General features: G+C 45.7%; 10 protein-coding genes across 10 annotated transcripts; 6 read left to right on the plus strand and 4 right to left on the minus strand.

The window, feature by feature from the left end:
• Positions 1 to 634: 634 nt before the first annotated feature.
• Positions 635 to 1,016, minus strand: PAAG_03771 (hypothetical protein; the record flags this gene model as incomplete). Its single annotated transcript, XM_015845060.1, has 2 exons — positions 635 to 801; positions 998 to 1,016. The coding sequence occupies 2 exons, from the start codon at positions 1,014 to 1,016 to the stop codon at positions 635 to 637; spliced, it is 186 nt and encodes a 61-aa protein (XP_015702149.1).
• Positions 1,017 to 2,151: 1,135 nt separating this feature from the next.
• PAAG_03772 (mitochondrial import inner membrane translocase subunit tim9) lies at positions 2,152 to 2,674 on the plus strand (the record flags this gene model as incomplete). Its single annotated transcript, XM_002794133.2, has 3 exons — positions 2,152 to 2,159; positions 2,301 to 2,370; positions 2,480 to 2,674. The coding sequence occupies 3 exons, from the start codon at positions 2,152 to 2,154 to the stop codon at positions 2,672 to 2,674; spliced, it is 273 nt and encodes a 90-aa protein (XP_002794179.1).
• Positions 2,675 to 3,911: 1,237 nt separating this feature from the next.
• Positions 3,912 to 5,316, plus strand: PAAG_03773 (threonine aldolase; the record flags this gene model as incomplete). The annotated part of the gene is made up of 3 exons (XM_002794134.1): positions 3,912 to 3,978; positions 4,038 to 5,063; positions 5,168 to 5,316. 3 exons carry the CDS (start codon positions 3,912 to 3,914, stop codon positions 5,314 to 5,316), a joined length of 1,242 nt encoding a protein of 413 aa, XP_002794180.1.
• Positions 5,317 to 6,267: 951 nt separating this feature from the next.
• Positions 6,268 to 7,935, plus strand: PAAG_03774 (S-(hydroxymethyl)glutathione dehydrogenase; the record flags this gene model as incomplete). The annotated part of the gene is made up of 5 exons (XM_015845061.1): positions 6,268 to 6,288; positions 6,551 to 6,665; positions 6,763 to 6,898; positions 7,002 to 7,639; positions 7,718 to 7,935. The coding sequence occupies 5 exons, from the start codon at positions 6,268 to 6,270 to the stop codon at positions 7,933 to 7,935; spliced, it is 1,128 nt and encodes a 375-aa protein (XP_015702150.1).
• Positions 7,936 to 9,178: 1,243 nt separating this feature from the next.
• PAAG_11744 (hypothetical protein) lies at positions 9,179 to 9,862 on the minus strand (the record flags this gene model as incomplete). Its single annotated transcript, XM_015847335.1, has 2 exons — positions 9,179 to 9,478; positions 9,746 to 9,862. The coding sequence occupies 2 exons, from the start codon at positions 9,860 to 9,862 to the stop codon at positions 9,179 to 9,181; spliced, it is 417 nt and encodes a 138-aa protein (XP_015703026.1).
• A 363-nt stretch (positions 9,863 to 10,225) lies between these two features.
• PAAG_03775 (hypothetical protein) lies at positions 10,226 to 10,567 on the plus strand (the record flags this gene model as incomplete). Its single annotated transcript, XM_002794136.2, has 1 exon — positions 10,226 to 10,567. The coding sequence occupies one exon, from the start codon at positions 10,226 to 10,228 to the stop codon at positions 10,565 to 10,567; it is 342 nt and encodes a 113-aa protein (XP_002794182.2).
• Positions 10,568 to 11,535: 968 nt separating this feature from the next.
• PAAG_03776 (inositol-3-phosphate synthase) lies at positions 11,536 to 13,284 on the minus strand (the record flags this gene model as incomplete). The annotated part of the gene is made up of 3 exons (XM_002794137.2): positions 11,536 to 11,670; positions 11,755 to 12,517; positions 12,584 to 13,284. 3 exons carry the CDS (start codon positions 13,282 to 13,284, stop codon positions 11,536 to 11,538), a joined length of 1,599 nt encoding a protein of 532 aa, XP_002794183.1.
• Positions 13,285 to 16,737: 3,453 nt separating this feature from the next.
• On the minus strand, positions 16,738 to 19,073 carry PAAG_03777 (hypothetical protein; the record flags this gene model as incomplete). The annotated part of the gene is made up of 3 exons (XM_002794138.2): positions 16,738 to 18,683; positions 18,739 to 18,864; positions 18,956 to 19,073. The coding sequence occupies 3 exons, from the start codon at positions 19,071 to 19,073 to the stop codon at positions 16,738 to 16,740; spliced, it is 2,190 nt and encodes a 729-aa protein (XP_002794184.2).
• A 536-nt stretch (positions 19,074 to 19,609) lies between these two features.
• PAAG_11745 (hypothetical protein) lies at positions 19,610 to 20,080 on the plus strand (the record flags this gene model as incomplete). Its single annotated transcript, XM_015847336.1, has 3 exons — positions 19,610 to 19,632; positions 19,739 to 19,827; positions 19,890 to 20,080. The coding sequence occupies 3 exons, from the start codon at positions 19,610 to 19,612 to the stop codon at positions 20,078 to 20,080; spliced, it is 303 nt and encodes a 100-aa protein (XP_015703027.1).
• Positions 20,081 to 23,889: 3,809 nt separating this feature from the next.
• PAAG_11746 (hypothetical protein) lies at positions 23,890 to 24,155 on the plus strand (the record flags this gene model as incomplete). The annotated part of the gene is made up of 2 exons (XM_015847337.1): positions 23,890 to 23,941; positions 24,019 to 24,155. The coding sequence occupies 2 exons, from the start codon at positions 23,890 to 23,892 to the stop codon at positions 24,153 to 24,155; spliced, it is 189 nt and encodes a 62-aa protein (XP_015703028.1).
• Positions 24,156 to 24,649: the final 494 nt, after the last annotated feature.

The following is a 24,649-nucleotide window of genomic DNA, read 5'->3' on the forward strand; positions in this document are numbered from 1 at the left end:
GATTGGCTGCGGGCAGGATACCTGGGAGTTGAGCCCTGACTCCTGGGAGGAAAACGAAAACCAAGCCACTGTCGTCAATATTGCAATGTCTGAGCTAACTATCTCCTCCATAGAGTCGCCAGAGATCGAGGTGCTTGATAGACAGTAGTAGTTGATTAGATAGATAAGATACAGTTCTCCTCTCCTGAAAATAAAATGGAGCCTTGCGTCGACCAAGACGTTAGGTCACGTGGCTATACCTGCAATCCGCCTGCGCAGCCTCCAGGATGGACACAGGGTATGGAGTTAAATGATAATTATAAGAATATTGTGACAGACAACAGTCCCTCCTTGATGGGTTGCTGATTGGTTAATTTAATTGATTAATTAATTATTCGCAGGGGTAGGCTCCATATTCCATGTTTCTGTTGCCTGTATTATTACTGCCTGTCTTAATTCGCCTTTAGCTGACCTGGGCTGACCCAGTAAGATCCCTGGAACGGCAGTTCCCCATTTCCTCCATCACTTCAACAAAAATACATATATGAAGACCAGACTCCCTGTAGCAGGATTTTATTCCTCCGTCCTCCTGGAGTAACAACAACATCCTGCACCACTCCTCATCATGATCAACCCCCTCCAAAGGGAGGACGTTTCAGCCGAACAGACCAAGTCCACCACCACCACCACCACCATCATCATCATCATCATCATCATCATCATCATCATCATCAACAGCAGCAGCAGCAGCAGCAGCTGAAGAGTCTACGGAGCAACTAATACTGAATGTACATTTATCATCACCCACCTTCCAGCCCAAATCTGCACGGGGAAATTTGTGTATCCATGGATGTTTTCCTCTTGCTTTCCGACCGGGGAAATAGTTTTCCTAGAAGATTTAAGCCGTTTGTCCCTTACATATATATCTCTCATCTCACGAACCAGAAACACAATAAATACCACGGGTTACAGTAGTTAATAATAAATGATGACATAGTATTATTATGCGCCCAGGCACCTTTTCTCTCCAGGGCCATGATGGCATCGATGGCAGCCCTTGGTGATGACACATGCCTTCCTCCACAGTGGCAAACGATTTCGATCTGACTAGGTGGTAACTAGCTATTCTCCCCTCCGGTCTGGAACGAGTTTTGCCTACGCAGTAATACACAATGTGGTTTCCCCACCGAGCGAAACCACCCACTGAGGGTAACCACCAAATCACCAGATTTAAACCTAAAATATCTACGCTCAACAAACCACTAATTAAATTAAATATAGGACTGGGACAAAGCGTGCTGTTTTATATCTGAGAATAGTTGCAACTGTATCTTGATGACATATGTGAGTGTGTCATTGATTATGAAGCATCAGTTTCAGAGAATTGAATAACTGACTTTTTCAGCCCACCTTGGTAGAATGAAATTTTGTATCGGACTTGACAGCTAAAATCTTTGATGTTTCATTTTTCTTTCCTTTCTTATTATAAAATCTGATATTATTTCTTTTATAATAATGATACTGATAACTAACTACCGCCCTCAAGAACAGGGTGAGAGGTTAGGTAGATTAGAGTTAGATTAGATTAGAATTATAATTAAAGGTTAGATTTAGAAAGTTAGAATTAGAATTAATTAGTCAGAAGGATAAAATCACTATCTATGAGCATATAGAAGTGTGGGAGAGATGTCCGTGTCTAAATGAATTACCATACTCAATATTTTCTCTGTTACATTTTAAAACCCAATGTTTGAACTGCACACCCTAATATCTCTCATCGTCATAGAACTATTGCTCTTCTTTTTAGCTGTTATCCAAGCCCGCCAACTTATGGTTTCCTATCATCATTGGCCTATATGACGTCACCGCAGGCTACGGCGCCTTCTACGTTACGTTACATAAAGGGCAGTCCTTGGAGAACAGCAGAGTGTCGTCATATCATGTGACATTGAATCAGACCGCTCCCCGGAAAAACAATATCCCAGCTTCAAGAAGCAGGAACTGGGATCCGGCCGGAAGAGCTCTATGTGTATATAACTCCGTGTTAAAGGTCTGCCGCAGAACAGAGGCACAGCACATATCACTAATTATATCTTTTCCGTTTACATTCCTCCGGGACCTTTCTATCTTGAGGAGCATAGGGGAGGATCTTTAGTTATTCCCACTCACGTCATGGACTCGTACGTCTCATTATTCATAGTCATACCACAATCTGCCAGATTTCTTCTCTCCCGTTTGTCTGAGATGATGTCTCTTATCTACTACGGAACGGATGGACTGACATAAAAGTGTTCCCACGGAAACACTTAATATATATTCAGTCTAAATGCCAGCGAACAGCGTGAGCTGGCCAATCGGATGGAAAGGAAGCAGATGAAGGAGTTCATGACGGTACAATCCACCCACAAAAACCCCTATTTGCCTTGTCACATAGCCGCTGGAACTCCTCCTCCAAACCCATCATTTCTCTTCTCCTGACATCTCTTTCTCTTTTCATTAGGTATACTCGAACATCGTCCAGCGCTGCTTTGAAGACTGCGTCAATGATTTCACAACGAAATCCCTCATCAGCCGCGAACAAGGCTGCGTCAATCGCTGCTTCGACAAGTTCATGAAGGGCTCCGAGCGCATCAACCAGCGCTTCCAGGAGCAGAATGCTCAGATGATGCAGTCGGGCCAATTACCTGGGAAATAATATCATTTGAATAGAAAACGGCCATTTTGGACACGAGGTTTGAAGCAGTCATTGTGAAGGGGTTCTCATGGGACGATTGTCATCACCTTTTGGTTCCCTGATTGCTGGTCAGGAAACTCCTTTGTTGTCAACGGCCTTTCTGCAATGATTGTGGGTTTCAATTTCCATGAAACAAGAAATTTTATTGGCAGCTAGCTGGGCTGGCTGGTTGGCTGGAGGAACTGGACTGTATGGTTGTTTGTACGATTTACCTATTTTGTCTGTTTCAATGATATACATCTTAACCGATGGATCTTTTTACCCTCCTGGAAAGTACCTCCATTCATCATACGAGGATAGCATGAGACCAATCTACGTCAAGTTTGTATTTCGGGGAAAGCAAGGGCATGGACGGGGCATAGGATGCAACGAGAACAGCCGATTCGCTAGATTTCGGTTTTTTGGGATATTTTATGCTTTTTTTTTTTTTTGTACGGCCCAGTATAATGTTTCCGCATACATGAATGAGCTCTCTGACAAGAGGAAATAGTGTCCGTTTTATAGCGTTAGGTACAAATATCCTTTCTCTTTATCCTCGCCGCTTTTGGTTATCTAATTTACCCCTCTTTTTAGTGACTCTATATATCATCCCTCGTCAATATGGGTATATTGTGAAATACAGCTTTCTATCCTTTGGGCATATCCCATCTGCACAGTGACGACTGCCCCCGCGAAAGTATAATCCATAAGGTGCAATCGCTCGCAAAATATGTATAGGAGCAGAAGCTAGCAAATCTCGTTGTCGTGTGATAAAATGGATTTCATTTGACAAGCAGCGGGCTTGATAAACAAGTAACTAATGCTTTCAGCCGTGTAAATGCGGATAGATAAAATCCCTCCACAAGATCTACATCTATACCGGCAATATGGAGCAAGTTTTATCAAGCAGACTGACTACAGCGCAGCAACATTTACTGTTAGCATTGATAGTGATCAGTGGTTCCCAAGAAAGATTCCAGTTGTCTCGCTCCGCACAGAAAAGTAGTCGCTCCAGCAGTGCACGAACCCCCTTTTCATCAGTCGTCAGACAACTCAACACTACACATCTCAGGTAGCTATTTTTTAAATGGTTATTTAGATGCACAGATCATTTATTTACCGCCCGCAGCGGCTCTTAGTTCCACTGGGTAACCTGATTTTTTCGAAGCAGTTCCCCTCCACCTTGCCACCATTGGGGACAGCTAGATCACTCAGCACCATGACTTCACAGACATTAATTGAGACAGTAAATCATAGCGCTCGCGCTGCAACTCATGACTTCCGAAGTGAGCCTACGTGTATATATATCGGGCATTTAAGCTACATCCTAATATGCTAATAATAGGCGACACCGTCACACTCCCAAGCAGCCGCATGCTCGCATCAACCATCACCCAAGCGCCGCGCTTTGGGGACGACACCTTCTTCCAAGACGGGCCCACCAATTCTCTAGAGGCTTACGTCGGGGAGTTGACAGGGATGGGGAATGCTCTTTTTGTCTCCACGGGGACAATGGGCAATCAATTAGCTCTACGCGCTCTCTTGCAACAGCCACCATACTCCGTCGTTTGTGGCCGGCATAGTCACATCTTCGAGCATGAGTGCGGCATGTCTTCTATTTTTTCGCAGGCGCATTTGATTCCTGTGATGCCCAGTTCTCCTAAGGGCAATTGCCAACCGAAACAGCAGTTATATATGCCTCTGGAAGATATCATCCCTAATATAGTGCCCGACTCCGGCGATCCGCACTATGCACCAACTAGAGTGATTGCATTGGAAAATACACATGGCGGTATCATCACTCCCGTACCTGAAGTCAAGCGAATATCAGAGTATGCCCGGAGAAATGGCATAAAACTACACATGGATGGCGCCCGGTTATGGAATGCATGCTACCCACCCTCAAGCGTCAACCTGCCACCCGCAGAGGCAGCGGAGGTTGCCAAAACTCTGCTCCGTGAATACTGCTCACACGTCGACACTGTCAGCATGTGTTTCTCGAAATCTCTAGGTGCACCTTCTGGCTCTATCCTGGTGGCTAAGTCGCCAGAGATCATCGCGCGTGCCCGCCATCTGCGCAAGGCGCTGGGCGGCGCGATGAGACAGGTCGGTATCCTCACGGCGCCTGCGTTCATTGCTATTGATGAGGTGTTTCTTGCTGGTGAACCTATGTTGCGGGCCAATGCGGTGGCGAGGGAGCTGGAGAAGGAATGGATTGCGTTGGGAGGGTCAGTTATGCCCGGTCTAGCCCAAGAGACGAATATGGTATGGTTGGATTTGAACATGGCTGGGGTGTCTGGGGAGGAATTCGAGCGGATTGCGAAGAAGGAAGGGGTGGATGTTTTTGCTCCGAGGATTGTTACCCATTATCGTGAGTGATGCCGGACTTTTTAATGCTTTTCTTTCTTGTTTACTTGTCTCTTCATTGCAAGAATTATGATGTGATATAGCAACTAACTGATTGTCATTTTATAGAAATAAGCACGGATGGAATCATTACCCTGAAGCGGGTACTTAAGCAGATTATAGAATTGGGCAAGAATAGGGGCACGGCAAAAGCGCCGCACACGTTAGAGGAGAAGTACATTGGAGCGAAATTCTCCTACGGAACTGAAGAACGGTGAATTACGGAATGATATCCGCTTGATCTTAAAACTGATCAGCGATTTTGCTTTCATACCAAATTTTCACATTTGTAGATTCTCTAAAGGACTATTAGTAGGGAACTGTTCAATGGGACTTCCTCCCACATCAAGTCCTTAAATGCCCAATATAAAGTGACTTTGGCGATCTGGGCTGGGGATCGTAATGTACTTAGTGGTGGGTTGCGATACGGGAAAACGAGACAATTACAGCAAAATTGAAGTTGAACAGATCATGACCAACTACTCTTTTAGCAACGGAGAGACCCTTAAGAGATTTCTCTTCTCCTCTTTCAATAGAATAGAGCGCTATCAGTGTCCAATAGTGGAGTATATTTCCAGAATAAAATTGATTCTCGGCTCATCGTGATGTATATCTCAAGACAGACAGACACTTGAGACTTGCCGTGAGGGGAAAAACAACTGTTCCCCGACTACCCCGTCCAAGCCCCATATATTACCCTATTAGCATCATTATTACAGAATTTTACCCTGGCTGGCTCTACGGTTGACAGGTGGTTGCTAAGTAATTGTGTGTATCTATACATTCTCCTCCCGCGAAATTAAAAGAGAAGAGCATCTCTAAATACCGGGCGATACAACCCCTCATTACGGCAACGGCCCCCCACCCACCTCCAAGCCTGCCCCTCCTCATCTCGCGGATGTCACCCCAACTCGGGGCGGCGGTCCAAACAAAGATAATCTTCGATTCTCCTTAGCACAATTTTTTGTTTATCTGCGTCTCCTCATTCCAACTATTTGTCCACTAACTTTACTTCCACCATAATATTTTAATATCTCAGTCCACATTCCTTCGCGCCTCGCTCTCTCTCCCTCTCCATCTCTCTAGAATCGCTCTCTTGCCGAGACATTACCAGAGCATAGCCTATTTCGACATCACCTTCTCTCCCACCAGACTGATACCTATTCACAATGTCTAACACGGCTGGAAAGGTCAGTGATAGTTCTTATTTTGTCTTTTCTCTGCTTGCTTAATTGTTTTGGCACTGCCAATAACACCAAGATATCGCATGTTAACGGTTTTGCTCAATGAGCGGGATAACAATAGACCATCACATGTAAAGTAAGACGAACCAAAATCCACGAAATCCCTTCTCCTCGAATCAACCGAATTTGTGATGAAGTTCCCAGGTCGAATTACGGGATTTTTTGTATTTAGGAATGATGCCAGGCATATACTGAGCAGCGAAAATAGGCTGCGGTCGCGTGGGAGGCCAGCAAGGACCTTGTCATCGAGGATATCCAGGTTGCTCCCCCAAAGGCCCACGAGGTCCGCATCGAAATATATTATACTGGTGTCTGTCATACAGGTAGGATGGCGTCTCTCTCTGATCCCTCCTTTCTGGATGATTGTCAGCCAAACCCCGTCATTATAAAAACCTAGCTCACCGGTACAAATTTATATAGATGCATATACTCTTTCCGGAAAGGATCCTGAGGGAGCATTCCCCATCATCCTGGGCCATGAGGGTGCGGGTATTGTCGAGTCTGTCGGCGAGGGCGTGACCTCTGTAAAACCTGGTAACCACGTAGTTGCGCTCTAGTATGATATGCCTCCCTTCGTTTCTAAACCCCGTTTCGTAGGGCCGACGACTCCCCTCGCGCCAATGATGGCTAGAGTACAGCTTCTAACTGAATATCAATAGCACACCTGAATGTAAAGAATGCAAATTCTGCAAGTCCGGCAAGACGAATTTGTGTGGAAAGATCAGAGCCACTCAAGGAAAAGGCGTTATGCCTGATGGCACTTCCCGATTCACCTGCCGCGGCAAGCAACTGCTACACTTCATGGGCACTTCCACTTTCTCTCAATACACGGTTGTTGCAGATATCTCCGTTGTAGCTATCGCTGACAAAGCTCCAATGGACCGGACGTGTCTACTCGGGTGCGGTATCACCACTGGCTACGGCGCAGCAGTTGTTACTGCTAAAGTAGAGGAAGGCTCAAGCGTGGCTGTGTTTGGTGCTGGATGTGTTGGTTTGTCCGTAATTCAGGGTGCAGTGAAGAACAAAGCGGGCAAGATCATCGTCGTCGATGTTAATGACAAGAAGGAATCTTGGGCCAGGAAATTCGGGGCCACGGACTTTGTCAACCCAACGAAGCTTGGTGGGAAGAGTATCCAGGAGGAGCTCATTGAGATGACTGATGGTGGATGTGATTATACCTTTGACTGTACGGGCAATGTTGGTGTGATGCGTGCTGCCCTTGAAGCTTGCCACAAGGGATGGGGTCAAAGTATCATAATCGGCGTTGCTGCAGCTGGCCAAGAAATCTCTACCAGACGTAAGTATTTCGTTCCTTTCCAAGTCAAGCACAGAGGCACGGGGCAAAACTAATAAGTTCGATCTTCCATTTTCGAAGCATTCCAACTTGTTACCGGACGTGTATGGAAAGGTTGTGCGTTTGGAGGCATAAAGGGTCGCAGTCAGCTTCCCGCATTGGTCGACGAATATATGACTGGCAAGCTGAAGGTGGACGAATTTATCACTCATCGTGAAAAACTCGATGGCATAAACAAGGCCTTCGAGGAAATGAAGCAGGGAGATTGTATTCGGTGTGTTGTCAATATGAGGCAGTAAGGCTTTTTGCTGTCGCGCCGTGGCACCCCTTCCTTCGTCTGCATTCCGGCGGGAGAGGATTATATGTCGACGGTAAAAATAGAAAATAGGACAGCAGTGATCAGGTCTGCGAGGTGTAAGCGGCGGTTTCGATATAAACAATCATGCAGCAATGTCTCCTAGCTTCCACTTGTGGGTTTTTTTGACAATTGGACTTAGGGGTGGTTAACTATGCATCTCTGGTCTTTTTGTATTTTGCTTTCGGCATTATGGACTGGAAAAGCAATCCTACGTAGACGGAATGGAATGTTCGGTTAATATGTTGATATGACATCAATGTATTGAATATTTCGAGGTCCTTCTTTTATGTTGTAATAGTCCCTCCAGACATGCAGACACAAAACGGTCGATGGTTGTGACCTCATTTGCTAAAACTGGCGCTGAGATCGCGGATCCCGGTGTGAGATGAGTTGAAATCGCAGAATCGTGACAATTTTCCGATTAACCTTCAACCTCCTTCAACCGATCATAATTATTGCAGTTTTGCCAGCAGCCACAAAACCAGCATCAAAGTTTCTCCCATCAAAAGTGCTTATATATTCTCTCATATTCATCTGTTGCTCCTTTCTCAGATGTTCAACTTAATATACCCCTCCATTCAAACTCACAGGATATTGAGTTTAATGAGGGCGATGCCTCAAGGTACTCAACAGCCAAGAAGCGACACACCTTCACGTCCGCCTATTCACCTCCTCTACGACTTTCTGGAGATTTCCCTCTGTACTTGAGTATTTGGATGTGTTTAGATACTTGCTGTGCCATCAACTTGCTCACCTACAGGTAAAGGCACTTGTCCCACTTCTGCGGACCTTGTTGGTGGCCCAGCGTTGGGAATATATTGACCTTGTGGACACCCCAAATTGCCATTCAAACTGCAAAATCCACAGTTTACAGCAATGGTGTAACGTGTTAACGGTGGACCAAGCGTTGGAATATTCGACCTTGGTGGACTGACCGAATTGCCATTCAAACTGCAAAATCCACATGTTACAGCAACGATGTGATGTGTGATGTGTTAACGGTGGCTAAGCGTTGGAATATATCGACCTTGGTGGACTACCCAAATTGCCATTCAAGCCGCAAAATCCCCCGTTTACAGCAACGATGTAATGTGTTAAACGATTTTGCTGCTGGCAGTGCGTTGGTGTCCTGCTGTTTTATCTTCCGACTTGCTTCGTCCATCATCGGTGTGAAAATGATCTACTCAGGGCATAAGCATCGTGAGGTTCAGAATGTTCATCCGATGTTTCCGACTATCGTCTGAGCAATATCTCCGAGCTACCCTAGTGCATCCCTTCTTGGGCTGTAAGGAATCCGTTCCAAGGATGTAGGAGTTCCTCGGCGCGGGATGAAGTCCATACGCCGTATTTTGGATACCAAGGTATCGAAACCAACCCGACATATTGACTCTGTTTTCAATCCTGCTGCTGAACATGGCTAGGTCGTTATTCACTGGTTTATCCCTCGTGAATTCGAGAATTCGAGAAGCCACGAAAATAACCTGCTACATGGCAATCAATGGTAGCGCAAAGCAACTTGCTTGATTATAAAAAGGGCGGACAACATCCAGAAATTCACCTTTCACCTCAATTTTATCATTAGCGTGGATTTTTTTCCTCTCCAGAAGGGTATATATATAGCATCTCGACATCAATTCACTTATATACAATATCTCTCGACTACGAAGGAAGAGACTGGAATATGAAGTACGCCACGTTCGCCCTGTTCTCCTTGTCCCTCCTCTCTTCCTCTCTGTGCTTAGCTCGCGGACATCAAGATCCAGGACCTTCGCCTCCGGAGTCAATCGGCTGTACACCACATGGCGATCACTGGTATGCTCATATTCGCCTTCATTACGTTTCAATCTCCCAGACCCTTCGTAGGACATTTTGAGATATCTGGGTTCCTTATCTCGAATAAACCAAAGCTAGCTAATGTATTTTTCATATTCCATTTAATAATGTATATGACTAACCTTCTCAATCTATAATTATCTGTTACTTTAAGGCACTGCGACAGCCCCCGTACCACAAGCAAACACGCAACGAAGCCTTCTCGCACCCCGGCTCCTAGTCCGACAGAGTCCGTAGGCTGCACGCTGCATGTCGACCACTGGTAATTTTCCCTTTCCCCAAGGAAAGATACCGGGAATACCATTTATTGCAGACATGTTAACTAGACATTGAACAACAGGCATTGCAGTGGTCCTGCCACTACGCATCACTCTTCCACCAAAAACACAACCACAACCATGCACGATGGCCATCACAATGGTCACAAGACTTCAAGTCATCAAGACCCAGGCCCGAGCCCACCTGGATCCGTCGGTTGCACACCACACGGCGATCACTGGCATTGTCGTGGACCTGCGACGAGCACAACTACGATGGGCGCAACTGCGACGGGCGGAACTGCAATGGGCGTACCTGCGACAAGTGTACCTGCAACGAGCGTAACTGCGATGGACTTACCTGCTACAATGACCTCAAATCCCACAGGCGCTTTCACAGGTGGTGCTGCTTTGATCAATATTGCGAGGTTGGATCAGTTCGCAGCGGTGATGGGTGGCGTTGCTGCCATGATGATGTGGTGATTGAATCATGTAAAATGCACATTGTATAATAGAAGGAAAGTATTTGAGGACAAATAAAAGGGCTATATTGATATAAAATTAATAACTAGAGGTTAGAAAAGCTATATAGATAGTGATCAATACAGTAGAATTGAGAGCTAGTTATTCCGTGAACTTCAAATATCATCTCTTGGGAAAGGCTGCGGAGGCTCCTCTGATATTTTATTTTATTTTATTATTATTATTTTTTTTTTTTTTTTTTAATTTTATATATATATATATGTTTAACTTCATCTTCAAGTTCTGAAATTTCCCCTATCTGTGATTCCTTTGTTATTACTAGCTTCTTCATGCTTGACTAAATTTCCGTTGAATCTCGTGTCAAGCATCTTAAAGTGCCTTCACAATTCTAAACTGTCAATAATTAATACTACTTCAGAAATTGTCAACCACCTCACAGGGAATCAGCAAGAGAAATAAATCATCTATACCGTAACTATTCCTCCCAGACAACACCCTCATCTTTCCTCGGTCTCTTAGTATTCTTTTCAAGGCAATTTTCCTTCACCAGAGTGTGGACTACGAAACAATAGGATAAACATCTTGAAGCCAGTTTCTCTTATCGTAGGAAAAGCTGGCGTATTGCTAAACAAGTCTGTCATTGCAGCAGTTGGGCATACCAAGTATACTGAGCTTAGTTACTAGCTGAAGGAGCGTGGATGTTTATACATGACGATAAACAGGCAGTTACTAAAAAGCTGCTGGGCAGCATAAAGAAAAAGCTAAAATGAAGAGTAATTCAATCTGACCACAGCCGACACCCTCTTCCCCAATTAAATAAAAGACCATTTCCCTCTCTTCCTAGAGCAATTTATCTCATCATCATTAAAAAAAAAAAAAAAAAAAAAAAAAATGTGGGATAATAGGCAATTTGGTTATTTGATTAAGCGGCTGGATAATGGCTTTACTGCACAGGGATACGAGACGGCTTAAATAAGCTTATGCTCAAGAGTCATATCAGACTCTGGCTGCAAGCCAACGCAGGCACGGAAGATGTTGGTGATAGCAGCGCGCTGCTTGCTCAAAGAGTTTACCACTGGAGTTCCTGGTGGGGTCATTGGGGCCTGGAACAGGAAAGTTAGTTTAAAAAGGCCATTTAATTTATCCAGAAATCTCGATATAGAGATAAAAAGAAAAGTGTTTATTACCTTAAGCATATAGCTCAGAACGCTGAGAACGCTGTGGAAGCCCTTGTACTTACCGCCATCGGCGGGTTTCCAGGTAACACGAGTCATGAGTTCGGCGATGATGACCAAGTCGATGATCAGCGGAGAGGCGAGAAGGGAGTCCTCGCAAACGTTGAACATGCTGATGGTCTGGTGGCCCCCCATAAAGATCTCAGCGTAGTATTCGTCAAGCGCACGCTTATTGTCTCCGACAGCTGGCATATATTTGATTACCACAGTATGATTTGGGTGTTCATCTTTCTTATACAGAATGGAGTTGGCGGCAACCATATCGTCCACGACGTTGGACTTGGAGATTTCCTTGGAGCGGAATTGCTTGTGGGAACTCAAGTTCTTGCCATCGTTATTACCCAGGTGGTTGTAGCTTGCTATGGAAGTAAGCTTGATACCAGCGTTGATCAAAAAATCGACAAGGCTGGACTTCATCTTGGTCTGGCCTGATTTGAAGTCATCTCCACCGATGAAGGCTTCGTGTTGCTCAGCAAGCTTGACAGCTCCGGGAACAAAGGTGTTCTGTGGAGAGCCATTGATGAAGGGAGCATTTTCCAAGATGGACGCAACCGCGAAAACGGTTGAGGGAGAAACTTCCTCATGGCCGTCCTTGATGGCTTGGAGGAGGTTCTCCGGGGTGTCATTCACGCCGGGGATAATGTCTGCATAACGCTCAGTATTGGCGGTCCACATAATGATGACCTTATCCAATCCATTTGCAGACTTGAATTCACTGTAGCATAGACAATCAGATATATGTCTTCCTGTATACTAGGGAAATGGGAGGACAACGACTTACCGAATATCCTGCCGGATTTTCTCAATGTGAGCCCATGAGGCCTTGGAGCCCTCAACGACGTTGTCGGCACGATCCTCCTGATTAGCAGCGATGAAATCGGGATAGTAGATACTTGGCAGTGGCTTCATCTTAGCCATATCTTTGCGAACCAGCTGCTTCAGGGACGGCTCAAGGACTTGAGCGCGGTCCATGGCATCAGCAAGGTTCATGCTACTGATGTCCCAACCTCCAATGACCAGGTCATTGGGATGGACCATGGGCAACATGTCGTGGAAGGGAATGTTGACGTCCGAAGCGGTTTCCGGATCGGTACCCAGCTTGACGGTGGAACCCATGATGACGGAGCCGTAGTAGTTCGCGCTACGCTTGCCCTCGCGTGTCTCCCAAACGAGACCACGACGGTTGGCAAGTATACCAGCCGTAACGGTGGTTCCGTTGTTTCCACCCCAGCCAACAAGCATCATGCCGACCTTGCCGACCTTGCGGTCAACCTTGAAGTCATAGGCAGACTCCTTGGGAGAGGCAACATACCTACCGTCTGCACCACGAGTGACGGCAGTAGTGCGGTATACATACCTCGTTTTGATCTCCTCATCAGAGTAAACAACATTTGGAGAGTCGACGGTGAAAAGGGAGGGCTTGGAGGTCTGCACCGACCCGTTCAAGGAGCCGTTGGCGTTCTCTTGGGCATGGGGGGCCATCTTGACTTGTCAAACGCGGAAAATTGGCGCGAGTGTGTCAGAAGGGAATTTGAGAAGAATTGAGCGTGAACTGAACAAGAGATTTAAAATTCTCTCGCTTCAATTGGCAGTCAAGAGACCTAGGTTAATTTATCGAACGAATGGTGAATCCGATGCTCCTCCACGAGCGGACGAGCGTCGGCTTCCGTTGAACGGGTGGTGCGACCTAACAGAATATGAGCAATTCCATTCCAACGAGGAAAAAGGTTGAACGAGAGAACAGTGGCAATTATATTCAATGTAACCAGAAAGAGAGCGTGTGTGAAAGTGAAACAAGCTTAGGGGGAAACAGATAAAGAGGCAAGTCAAACATGGCGCGACGGGAACTTACGAGGGAAGGAGATTGGAAAACGTTTTGGCGGTATTGATGGATCACTTCCTTGAGAGTGATCGAAAGGTTAAGTAAGAGAGTTGAGGTGGAAGAATAGCCGGATGGGATCGAATGAAGTTAAAAGTTGGTTGGGTTGGAGGAGGAGGAGAACGAACCGTGGGGGATGGGGGTGTTTTTGTAGCCAGGCGCCAGGCACCGGATCGGATACCGGAAGTACTGTATCTGCGGAGTGGGCTCCAACCAACGCAATGAAACTTATTTACATACCCTTGTACGTGCCCCGCCGCCGTGGATACAGCATCTTATGTCAGGGATTGGCTGGCTGGAGCAGCGCGGAGGGAAGTTGAAGACTGGAATTGAACAGGATCGCGACGGAAGTTGGGTTAATGCAGCATAATGCAGGTCAACATGCGCCTCTTCTGCAGCATTATCAACCCCTCCCCCCCAATTCGAACCGTTCCTCTCTTGTCTGTCTGTGGCTGTGGCTGGGATTCCCCAAAGCTGTTCCTCTGCTGGTCGAAATACGCCGCTTCCGTGGGTCGCCTACCTTGCTGCTACCAAACAGATTTTCATCAAACAATACCCGATGCTCTTAAGAACCCTTAAAAAAAAAAAAAAAAGAAAAAAGAAAAAAAAAGAAAAAAAAAAGAAAAAAAAAAAAAAAGAGAAAAAAAAGAAAGAAAGAAAGGTGCTCTGCTAACCAGTTACTATCAGACAATAATCGTATCTTCTCAAAATCATCATCAGAGAACATCCACAAACGGGCTCCCGAAGTTCTCTGTTCCAATCCAAATTCCCCCTCCCCCCCCCCCCCCCCCTACCTTCGATAACATCAGATTGGCACCCTCCTATTCTCGCCAAGGCATTGGTAATTCGGGGACTTATTTGGGAACTGGCTGCAACAGTTCTCTGTAGACATTAGATACTGACAGCCTCGTTCTTAAGGCAGAAACCCTGCGGCTTCGGGTTTTGTTCAGAGGATCGGGATCAGGATCCTGTTTGCACACATAGATCATACGTGCAGATTCAAGAGCATACATACATTATCCGCTACATAGCCGATTCCAATATTCTGCATCCTGGCTGTATGTAGGTCGATACGGGGGCGTACGAATATTTGTCCCTGTCCCTGCTAGGCAATTACTCTACAATGTAGGTGAGAGAGCCCTTCTATAACCGAGCTGCAGATCAAGATCCTCCCGACGGCCAACAAAATAACAGGCAAGGAAAGGATAGCATGATCAAAAAAATTATCTCTCTAAAACGTCAGATTACTGCTGCGTTTTCCACTTGCCGCGTTGACATGTTCATAGAACTAAACCCTAACCTTCAGGTGGCCAGTGGGGATAGATCTAGAGAATCACGTTTTGTGTTGGAGGTTGAGTACATTGTCCATTGACGTGTTGTTAATTGGTATTAGCGCACAGATAAGAAGACTCTGATGGAAAGGCAATTCATAACTGAAAGTGGGGGTTACAGGGGGGGAGTTTATGTTCGATGTCCGATGTCCGAGGAAGCAAATAGCGGTCAATTTTACTAACTCCATAGGTGCCTGTTTTAGTTAACGTTAAGCCTTGGTGAATTACTAAAGCCTTTGTTTGGATCGTAGCGCTGAAATTAGAGTTAAGTCTTCATGCATTACATCTGTGCCTGCAGCGTCCTTCAGAACCTGCGCCATGTCTATCTATCTTTCTGGCTCATTCGTCGAATGAGCGTTTGGATCAGGCGGGCAGCAGTTATGGTTGCTCATTCTCGGGGTTTTGCTTGAACAACAGCAGCCCGCAGTAATTCGGTTAGCATGTAGGTAGGTTGTTTGAAACGTCAATAGTTATTTCGTCGAGGAGGGGTAACGTAAGGAGTCCTAAGGAGATCCTTGGAAAACCTGCAGTGCAAAGCTCAACATAAATAATGAATGCCACCGCACACCTAAAAAATACATGTGTGCCTGACATTCCCCACTCCTATTGAAGGTTATGTTTCGAAGAGGAAAACCGGGGTGAGATAGCAATGGAATTGTTTCATTCTTCAACAACCATTGTTTGAACTCTTTTCTGAACCTGAGCCAAATCAATGTTGGTTATCGCGGATAGCTCTTACTGTCAGAATTCTAAGGCAAGTGTGGGATGCTGACTGAAACATTGAAAGAAGTAAGGAATGAGAATTTTGTCTCACTCGTCCTATGATCAGAATAAAAGAGCACTTTCATCACGCCTATTTCTATCAAAGGAGTCCTTGTGAATTTTACAGTATACGGATATCAAACAGAGAAACCAATGCTCTGGAGTTCATGATCGAAAAACTGTGAATCTGGGTGCTATGACCTATGATTTGGTTGAGTCATCGCATGTAGAAAATGAGGTGCAGAGAATTGAGGAAGTGTGAAGATTTCGAAATGAAACAGAAGGATGAATGTAGGGCTAAATTTGTGTAAATTAGATGCAGATACAGCTAGCCACACCATAAATGATCAACCTGTATTGTGAACAAGTTATGTATGTACATGCATTTAGAGAGGATTTCCTGAGGAAAGATGGATAGATCAAACACCGGAGAGGCATACTGAGATTGAAAGACATTTAGGTTGGGTATGGAGACATAAGTTAATGGTGCTGGCTGAAAAATATGAGGGAGAAAAGGAGAGGAAGGACATCTAGAGAAAGAAACGGAGGGGGATGACAAAAACGCGGAGTCAAGATGGCCTAAAAACAGCAAAAGGAAGGTAAAATGGGTATATATTTAGAAAGGAAAGACAAGCACACAGAAGCATGAAGGTGTGAATGGTATCAGATGTTCAACCAAGAGGAAGGGAGTCGAGTGTATACAGAAACGGTGCAATACTAGCCAGTCATATGTTAAAACAAGACGTAGACTTCAAATGCCACAACATGCCATGCCTTAGCAAAAAGTGGATGGATATGGAAGAACTCTTTAAACAAACACAAAAAGAAAAGAAAATTATAAAGCCATAGAAAACCAGGGTTTTGGAAAAAAGTCAAGGGATGACTTGCATCTCGTCCATGCCGTCAACCTGATCAATCCTAAAATCAAATATACGTTATCGAGTGGAAGGAACGGACTTGGTGTTATATCATCATCAACTTGGTCGTCCTCCGCTCAGGGTATCGTCGACTATTATACGTCATGCCCTGCGGGGGAACTCTCAGGTTCGAGTTCGATGATGGATATCGCATTCCAGTACTCCCGCCTCGCCCATATCTTGGACCAGGTCCTGGTCCGTATCCTCCAGGATATCCCCCCGCTGGAGAGTGGGGCGGCCATCTATTATAGCCCGACCCTCCTCCCGGTGGCATCATATGCGAGGGTTGAGGCGGATACGTCGCAGATGCAGCACGCCGTCCATCCTGCTCGCAATATGGAAAACCATTCCATTCGAAGTAATCGCCCCGCAACACCATAGAGCACGTTCGACATTTGAAGCAATCTGGATGGTACTTTTTCCGTGTTCCCCCTCCTAAATTATCTGTTTCCTCTTCCGTTTCCAGGTATTGTCCTTCGATGCCAGTATTGCAGGCGCCACAAAGCGAGCCGTTCAATTCATGGTAGTGTTGAGCACAGTAAGGGAGGTTGTCGAGGACGTAAAAATCGGCAGTTTGGAAGGGGGCGCGGCATGTGTGGCAGACAAAGCAGGCTCTGTGCCACCGGCCCGTCAACCGGCCGTCTGCAGATGATATGGACTTCCCAACAATGATTTGTTGGCATCCTCGACACCTGCTTCTGTGGCCTGTAGGAGTCCGAGTGGCATTGCGAGTGAGAACTTGTGCCGGGGTAGATCTTGCATCTTTTACTGTCAGTTCAGGGGGTGAACCTGATCTTAGCTTTGAGCCAGATCCATTGGATCGGTCCGTTTCCCAGATCATTGATAACAAATGCCCGTTTTGGAAAGACGGATCGGTTGGGGAATCCACACCATCCCCGAACAGATCGTCTGGGCGACTGGGTTCCAAGTCAAGTGTTGAGCTATCCCACGAAGATATATATCCTGAGCCGGATTTCAGTGGCGACGTCTCACTTGACACTTCGGAAGGTCTTGTAGAGTGAGAGCTCCCACTAGTTATATCTGAAAGCGTGGTTCCAGTTGAAGAGATTGATGGACGTGTGCTATGACTTAGCCCGAGGTCTCGCGCAAAGTTAGAGACAGAAAAGTCTTGATCAATTCGACACTCATGTGTCGGGGACATTGAGGGCCCATATTCTGGTTTGTTAGTTATACCCTTCTCTTGAACATCATATCTGAAACTCCTCGAGGAGGTGGTAGAGTTAGTGTTGGCATTCGAAGGCTGCCGAAGGATGGTACCATCTTCCGGATTTCTGGGAAGTTTCGGTTGTGAAGGCAGACCGAAATCGGAACTTCCAAACACGCCCTTCTTTTGTTGATTCTTCGGAGGGCTGGCCCCTGTAACACGATCCTTTTCGAAGTCCTCTTTACTTTCAAAACGATACGAGGACGGAATTGCGTCGCATGGCCCTGGGGTAAAACTCTTGATGGGCCCCGTAGGTAGTGGCGGTACTTCATCCATCACATTACGTCCAACATTGGATAAATTCCTTGGCGAGTAAGGACCAAGGCCAGAATCTCCAAACCGCGAGTTTGCTGTTGAGATTCGAAGGATGCTCTTGTTATCTATCGACACTTCTCTTCGATGTTTATTTGTTGATCGTGGGCGACACCGATTCTCGGCAGCGTCGGGAGCAGGATTTCGTAAAATCGATAGATTATTGTTACAATACTCACTTATAGCATCATCTTCAATACGATCCGGGCTATTTTCAAACGGCATTCTCGTGAAGGCACCACCGCTGGCAGGCGTCCAGATCCCGGGTCCCGACCTCATGCCGGACCCTGCTACAGTATGTGATCGAACACAGGTATACGAGTCATCTTCATTAGAGGGTTCAGGCGCTGGTGATATTGGAGTGGTTTGGCTTCGTTTAAGAGGAAAGGGAGAGAAAGATGGAGTGCCATCACTGTTGGCAGGGGTGAGAAGATCTCGGTGTTGAAAATGATGGTCTAATCAAAGTCAGAATGTTGAGGCCTGAGGCATTTGCCGTTGTGAAGAACTCACTAGCTGCGAAAGGGTTAATTCGTGGTGGCGGACCAAGTCTTCCCGACTTGCCCTCGCGATTGAAGCCCGCAGTATTTGTAGGGCCCCTAAAGGGGTTATGACTGTCTTGGTCTGGAGGTGGAGTAACTACACAGTTGTTCAGCATTCACTCAATCGATACGCAGAGAAGCGCTACGCGCATTGGCTATAGGCAGATATGATAGCAGGATACACATACGTTGTTGCGAAGCTCTGGGGCAGGTATGATCACCCATTTGAGATATCCCGACGCTTGCATTGCACTTGGAGCATTTGATCACTGCCAATCCCTCGCCCGCATCCAGATCCGCCGCCATTGCTAACGGATCCTGAATAACTCATATGACCCAAGAATTGAGAAATCCCAGCTATGCCTTGTTATAAGCAGTGATATATCCCACTGGCCTCGGGATGTTCACGCTGCGATGTGGATTTTATTTTCAGGTGGTGGGTATTTAGATTGAACAACTGAGGGTTGAGACAAAAAAGAGGCAAATAATCAGCATGCTCTTGACTAGAAGGGCCTATATGAAAATTTAATGAAGCAGAGGGTATCGCAGATAACAATAGCAGGCGAAATGATAAATCTAGGAGGACGTGAGGAAATAAAATGGAGAGGATGGATTTTAAGAGCTTGTTAGCTGCTTAGACTTGGAGGTTGATGACCGATTTTGCTGTTAGAGGGTCAATGTAGGTAGTTAACAATGAACTATGACAATACGTCCACATGTATGAATTAGCTATAAATTAATTCAGTTGTCTCTGTGTGACGTGGGATAGATGTTGTTTGAGGAGGATGAAGAACATGAGGAGGATGATAATAATAACAATAATGATGATGATGATGATGATGATGAAAGATGACCGGCAACAGCTGTATGACCACCAGAGAGCACTGATAACGGGTGCGGTGTATTGGCAACACCATCCGTACCAACCCCCTTTAAAGAGGATTCTCAGCTTCCCAAACCCTCCCCCACAGGTTCCAGGAAGAGGATCTCCTCCCAAACAACCCTCAACCTAACCCTAAAGCTGCCCCCTTATGTGCCGCGCTCCAGGTAGTTAACGACTGTAATACATAACTAGTTACTCCACCAAAAAAGCTAATAGTCAGAGGCTAACCCCCCTCCCAGGTGGTGCCCGGTTTCACTGCAGAGAGCCGCTACATCTCAACGGGCCTAGCTGGGTGCCACAAGGCCGTGGGTCGCAGGACGTTGGCCTCAAGGAACGCTCCACGCTTAGCCGTTTTAAGGGGCAAAAGCTCCATTCCACCAAGGAAGGATTTCGGGATGAATTCCTGGCCGAACTCCTACTGACCCCCTGAGTAGTTGTTCTGAGATAAAGGGCCTTGTCAAACGAGAAACTTGAGAAGTCACATCTCAGTGTCTTTGCCCTAAGTTCTTGGAAATCTCCCGTTACTTTGCTTGATGCATCCATGCTCATTACTACAAATGCGACTGCTACTTCATCTCCTCCGAACATAAACCAGGTGTGTGCGGGAAATATGTTTTACCTGCGCAGCCCTAGGAGAGTTACATCGGCATCTCACAAGCCGATCTTCCCTGCCTCAGGTCATCCTCAGCATCAGCACGGTCCCTGAGCTGGGATGAGCCCCCATGTGCATTATTGACGAAATGGTGCTGTGAGCAGCAGACTACCCAGCGTGCCCCTTTTCCTTTTCCAAGGTTGTGTTTATATATTTCCTTACTTATCAGCCAACGCGAAGATCAACAAAATAATTATACCGCCAAGCTACCTTCGAACCATTCAACATGAAGACGGAGATATCCAACCACGGAAGCGCAGTCAAAGACAATAGTCTGTAGTTAGTTAGTTTTAGTTTTCTTGGGTTCTTAAACAAATCAAGCCAACTCAATTCGGCAAAATAGCTCTCTTCTTTGCTTCGTCCTGTTTGCAATTCATTCCGTCGCCAAAATCCACAGATGTTTCCACTAATAGGCTTGGAGAGAGGACCCCGCTATTGGCACAGAAGAAGGGAGAAAAGCGCTAGAAGAAAAGCAAAAAAAAAATAAAAATAAAAAAGCGGATCAAATCATGCCGTTCACAAGGTCCACTAATGTCGATCAGACTTTTTCGTCGTTAATCTTTGCTCCGTGTGAGGCGGGAATGATCGAGCTTGTTAAACCGGCTTGTGATTGGATCGGGACCCAGTGATCACGATAGTCGTAAGTGAGACTCAAAGATGAGATGTGGTGTTCTTGTTTTCGTCACAGCATTCACCGGGCGTCTGAGCACTGAAGCAGCTTTCTTGAAAACCTAAAACAGCGTAAGGAGGACACAGCATCTTCAATTGTTTCGCCTCTTGCTGAAGAGATGAGTATCGGCCTTGTTTTCCAGCTGGATCCAAACAGTTTTTTTACCAAAAGCACGGATAGATCTGAGCCTCGGAAAGTCTCGATTGGATCCTACGCAATTCGTCCAAAACTTGAAAGTTAAAGGAAAGAAAGAAAAGATAAAAAAAAAAAAAAAAAGAAGGCAGCAACACGAAAATTCAAGCCACAAGGCTGATTCGAAGTGGGGTGTTCTTGTTTGAGGTGCAAAATTGGTCGCTCCGCGGGATAGACGGGATCGGGAGAAGGGCAGCACGGTAAACAGGAGGACCGAAACCGTGGGACATCATTAAGAGATGTGATACCGTTCAATTCCCTGCTTCAGAACAAAGTTTACTTTCTCCTTCGATTCTTGTTTAATGCGCTTTTCTCTGCTCTTTGGAGTTTTATTGTGTGCATCGTCGAGTAAATAATAACACTGTGTGGAAACTACCTAGGTTTAATGGAAACTAATCATTGAGATGATAGCCTGGAAATAGTTACTATCTTCATCTTCCACAAGGTTCCCTGCCGTCACCATCTTCAAATGGGGACCACCTCACCTCGCCTTGTAATGTCAGTTTAGATATAGTTTACTAACTGGCGCGGCAAAATATATCGAGTCCGCCCACCCACCACATGACACTTCAATTGTCAGAACCACATTTGCTGCATGTTTCACCAACCATTTTCTAACCTTGCTGTGCGACATACGCTTTTGTCACAGCTAGCAACTTCGGCATCCGCTCAAGTTTTTAATGCGAAAAGTCTGAGACCGTTTTACTCCATCCCGATTGCCGCAATCACGGAGCTGGGTTGTTTTCATGTGATTTGAGACCTGGAATGGAGGCGAAAATAACGGTTTCAGTATCCGATTCCGATCCACGTGCCATTGTTGTCCTATACCGAATGAGGACCATGACTCTGGCTTTTTACCCTCCTCCTCAAACTCCCCTCCTCAATCCGCCGTATGATAATTAAGTATGCATGGACGTGCACCCGAATCGGTTAAAAGGCCCTGCACTCCACCGCGCTGTCATACTACTACTATGCATGCACTTCGCTCGGTCTGTGTGTATGCATTCCATGGATAATAACTAATTACTCCATTCCAGGAATGTGAACTACTGCCTACACAGAGCGGAGTAGCCGCGATGAACCGATATTCCATCTCAAGAACACTCCGCCTTACATTTCCTTAAGTCGGTTTCCGAGCTCCCAACTCTGCAAACAGGTCGGGTTGGTCTGGAGAAACGTAATTTATCCTATCCAGAATGGGAAATCTCTGTGAAGAGATTGCTCCCGTGGTGTGGATGGAAACTTATATTACCAGGTGGGTCGTGGACAGAGCAGACTCCGAAGAAGGTTGCTTCCGAGCCCTGAAAGAAAAAGGACACATATACACGTTCTTACTTTCGGCATGTCAGCTGTCATCTCATTTGATCTCCTTCCTTTCAAACTTCCCGCCAAAAAAAAAAAAAAAAAAAAAAAAAAAAAAAAAAAAAACCCTAGAGGCTCCGAGAGCCTGACACGGGAAAGAGAAAACGAGGGTCATGCACATGGGCAGGGAACCTTGGAATGCTCACGCACCAGAGGAGGGTATGAGAGCATGCAGAAATAACCAAAGGATGCCGGTTCCCATCTCCCTAAGGATTCACTCTACTGGACACTGGTGCATGACTGGATGATAAAACAGTTTGAGGTGTTGGCTTGAAATTTTATGCACATACTTAAATGCAGCATTCACAAACCAAAAATGGGATTTCGAACTCTTCGAAATGATTGAGGGGTGCAGGAATTTACAGGGTATCTGCATAGAGATCCAGTTTCAGTTTCAGAAATGTCCCTCTCATTCGCTAATCAAAACCGATGGGATGATAAAGTGGCTCCAATTAAGCCTTTCCAAATCGTAGCAATCTTGATGTCTTGTTGTTCACTACAGACATTCTATAACTAGCTGAAGAAATGTGTATTTGAAAGTTACAGAATCCAACTCCGGGTAAATTCGAGTCTGCTGGTTATCTCTCCTTGACCCCGGTCAGAGCTTAGATGTTCACTAATCCAGCGAGTCCAGCTGGCATTCTAATTTACCCTTCCATGCAGGGGATGCTAGGTGCTTGGAGATGAACATGAAGTCCAGAAGTTGATCCCATGATCCCTCCCGTGGATGCGGGTAAAATCTGCAGTGATAATTGTATCGGGCTTTTTATTCTGCTTCTAGAAGAGCTGGATTTTGTCGCTCTCTTCAAATTTTGGGTGTCACTGGTCAGAGGAGAAGGAGCATTCATTCAATACTCAGAGAGTAAAAGATCACACCGTCTTTCTGCATGTACAGAGAGAGCTTGCAATCATCCATATTTTATTGCCTCTACAATGACCTGTTTATGTATAGGAAAGTTTAAAAATTAATATTTTACTGATGTTGATGAGATGGAGAGGCACATCTTTTCAATTTTCCAAGATTAACAAACGGATGCTTGATAGCTGTTATTACCCCACCTGGTCATAGCAGCCTGCTCATTCATTCCAGGTAAACAAACATCCATTCTCAAAGGCTTCAATTAAATATATCAGCTGGCAACGAACAGAAAGGAAACGGGCGGCAAAGTCAACTCACCGATAACAAGCTCCCGCTTTGTCAACCTGCACGCTGAGCTTGCTGCAATTACTATTTAAGGAGCTCCGAAAGGATTACTACTATTGCATAAATGACCGTTTCACCCGTAAGAGATTCTCAGTTTTCCCTACATGCTGTCTCCATTGCAACCATAGCCCAATCAGATTCAAAGGATTGCAACTTCGAATGACGACACCGCCGCATCCTCCATCATCCTTCTGTCAGAACCAGGAAAGTAGTATGTATGGACTGTATAAACTGTATCCAGGGGTTTTGCTTCAGCAATACGGCAGCTTTGGAGACCGTAATGAACAGTTTACCCCGACCAGTACCCGACGAATATCCCCATCATGGACGAACAAGAAGCAGATGGTGATGAAGGAGATGATGATGACACCGCACAAGAAAATACGGAACCCCGACCACTGCAGCAGATATCATCTCAAACCTGACATGTTATTTTCCTAAACTGCGCATGACTTCATCGAATGGCGGCGACCTGCGCCTACGAAAACTGCTGGTGGCGTAAGCCATATCTCACCACAGACGATGAGAATTGCATTTGGAACTGGAAGCACGGGCTCCCTGGCGTAAAACTAAATGCACGACTTACATGATGCCATTGCGGAAAACTGATGTCCTACCGTTGATCTTCGGCTCTGTCAACATCATATTCGAATGGGATCTCGAGTCTCTCTCCGGTCACACCGTTGTTTTCCCCAGAGTCAACGAACGTATTTTCTTTCCATATTCTTCATATGGGCTATTTCTTTTCGGACTGAAGAACATTTTTGCCCACCTCTTCCCCGGGAACTCCTTGTGGTATGTGCTTTTGAATAGGGCTGTATTCCTAGTCCACAGAGAAGGTTTCTGTCTGCAACCAGTTAGGGTAGATTAGTCACGTGCATTTGGGTTCGCGTGCGTGCCTACCTCTAAAGCAATCCCT

The sequence above is a fragment of the Paracoccidioides lutzii genome (assembly GCF_000150705.2).
Source record: "Paracoccidioides lutzii Pb01 unplaced genomic scaffold supercont2.9, whole genome shotgun sequence".
Classification (NCBI taxonomy): domain Eukaryota; kingdom Fungi; phylum Ascomycota; class Eurotiomycetes; order Onygenales; family Ajellomycetaceae; genus Paracoccidioides; species Paracoccidioides lutzii.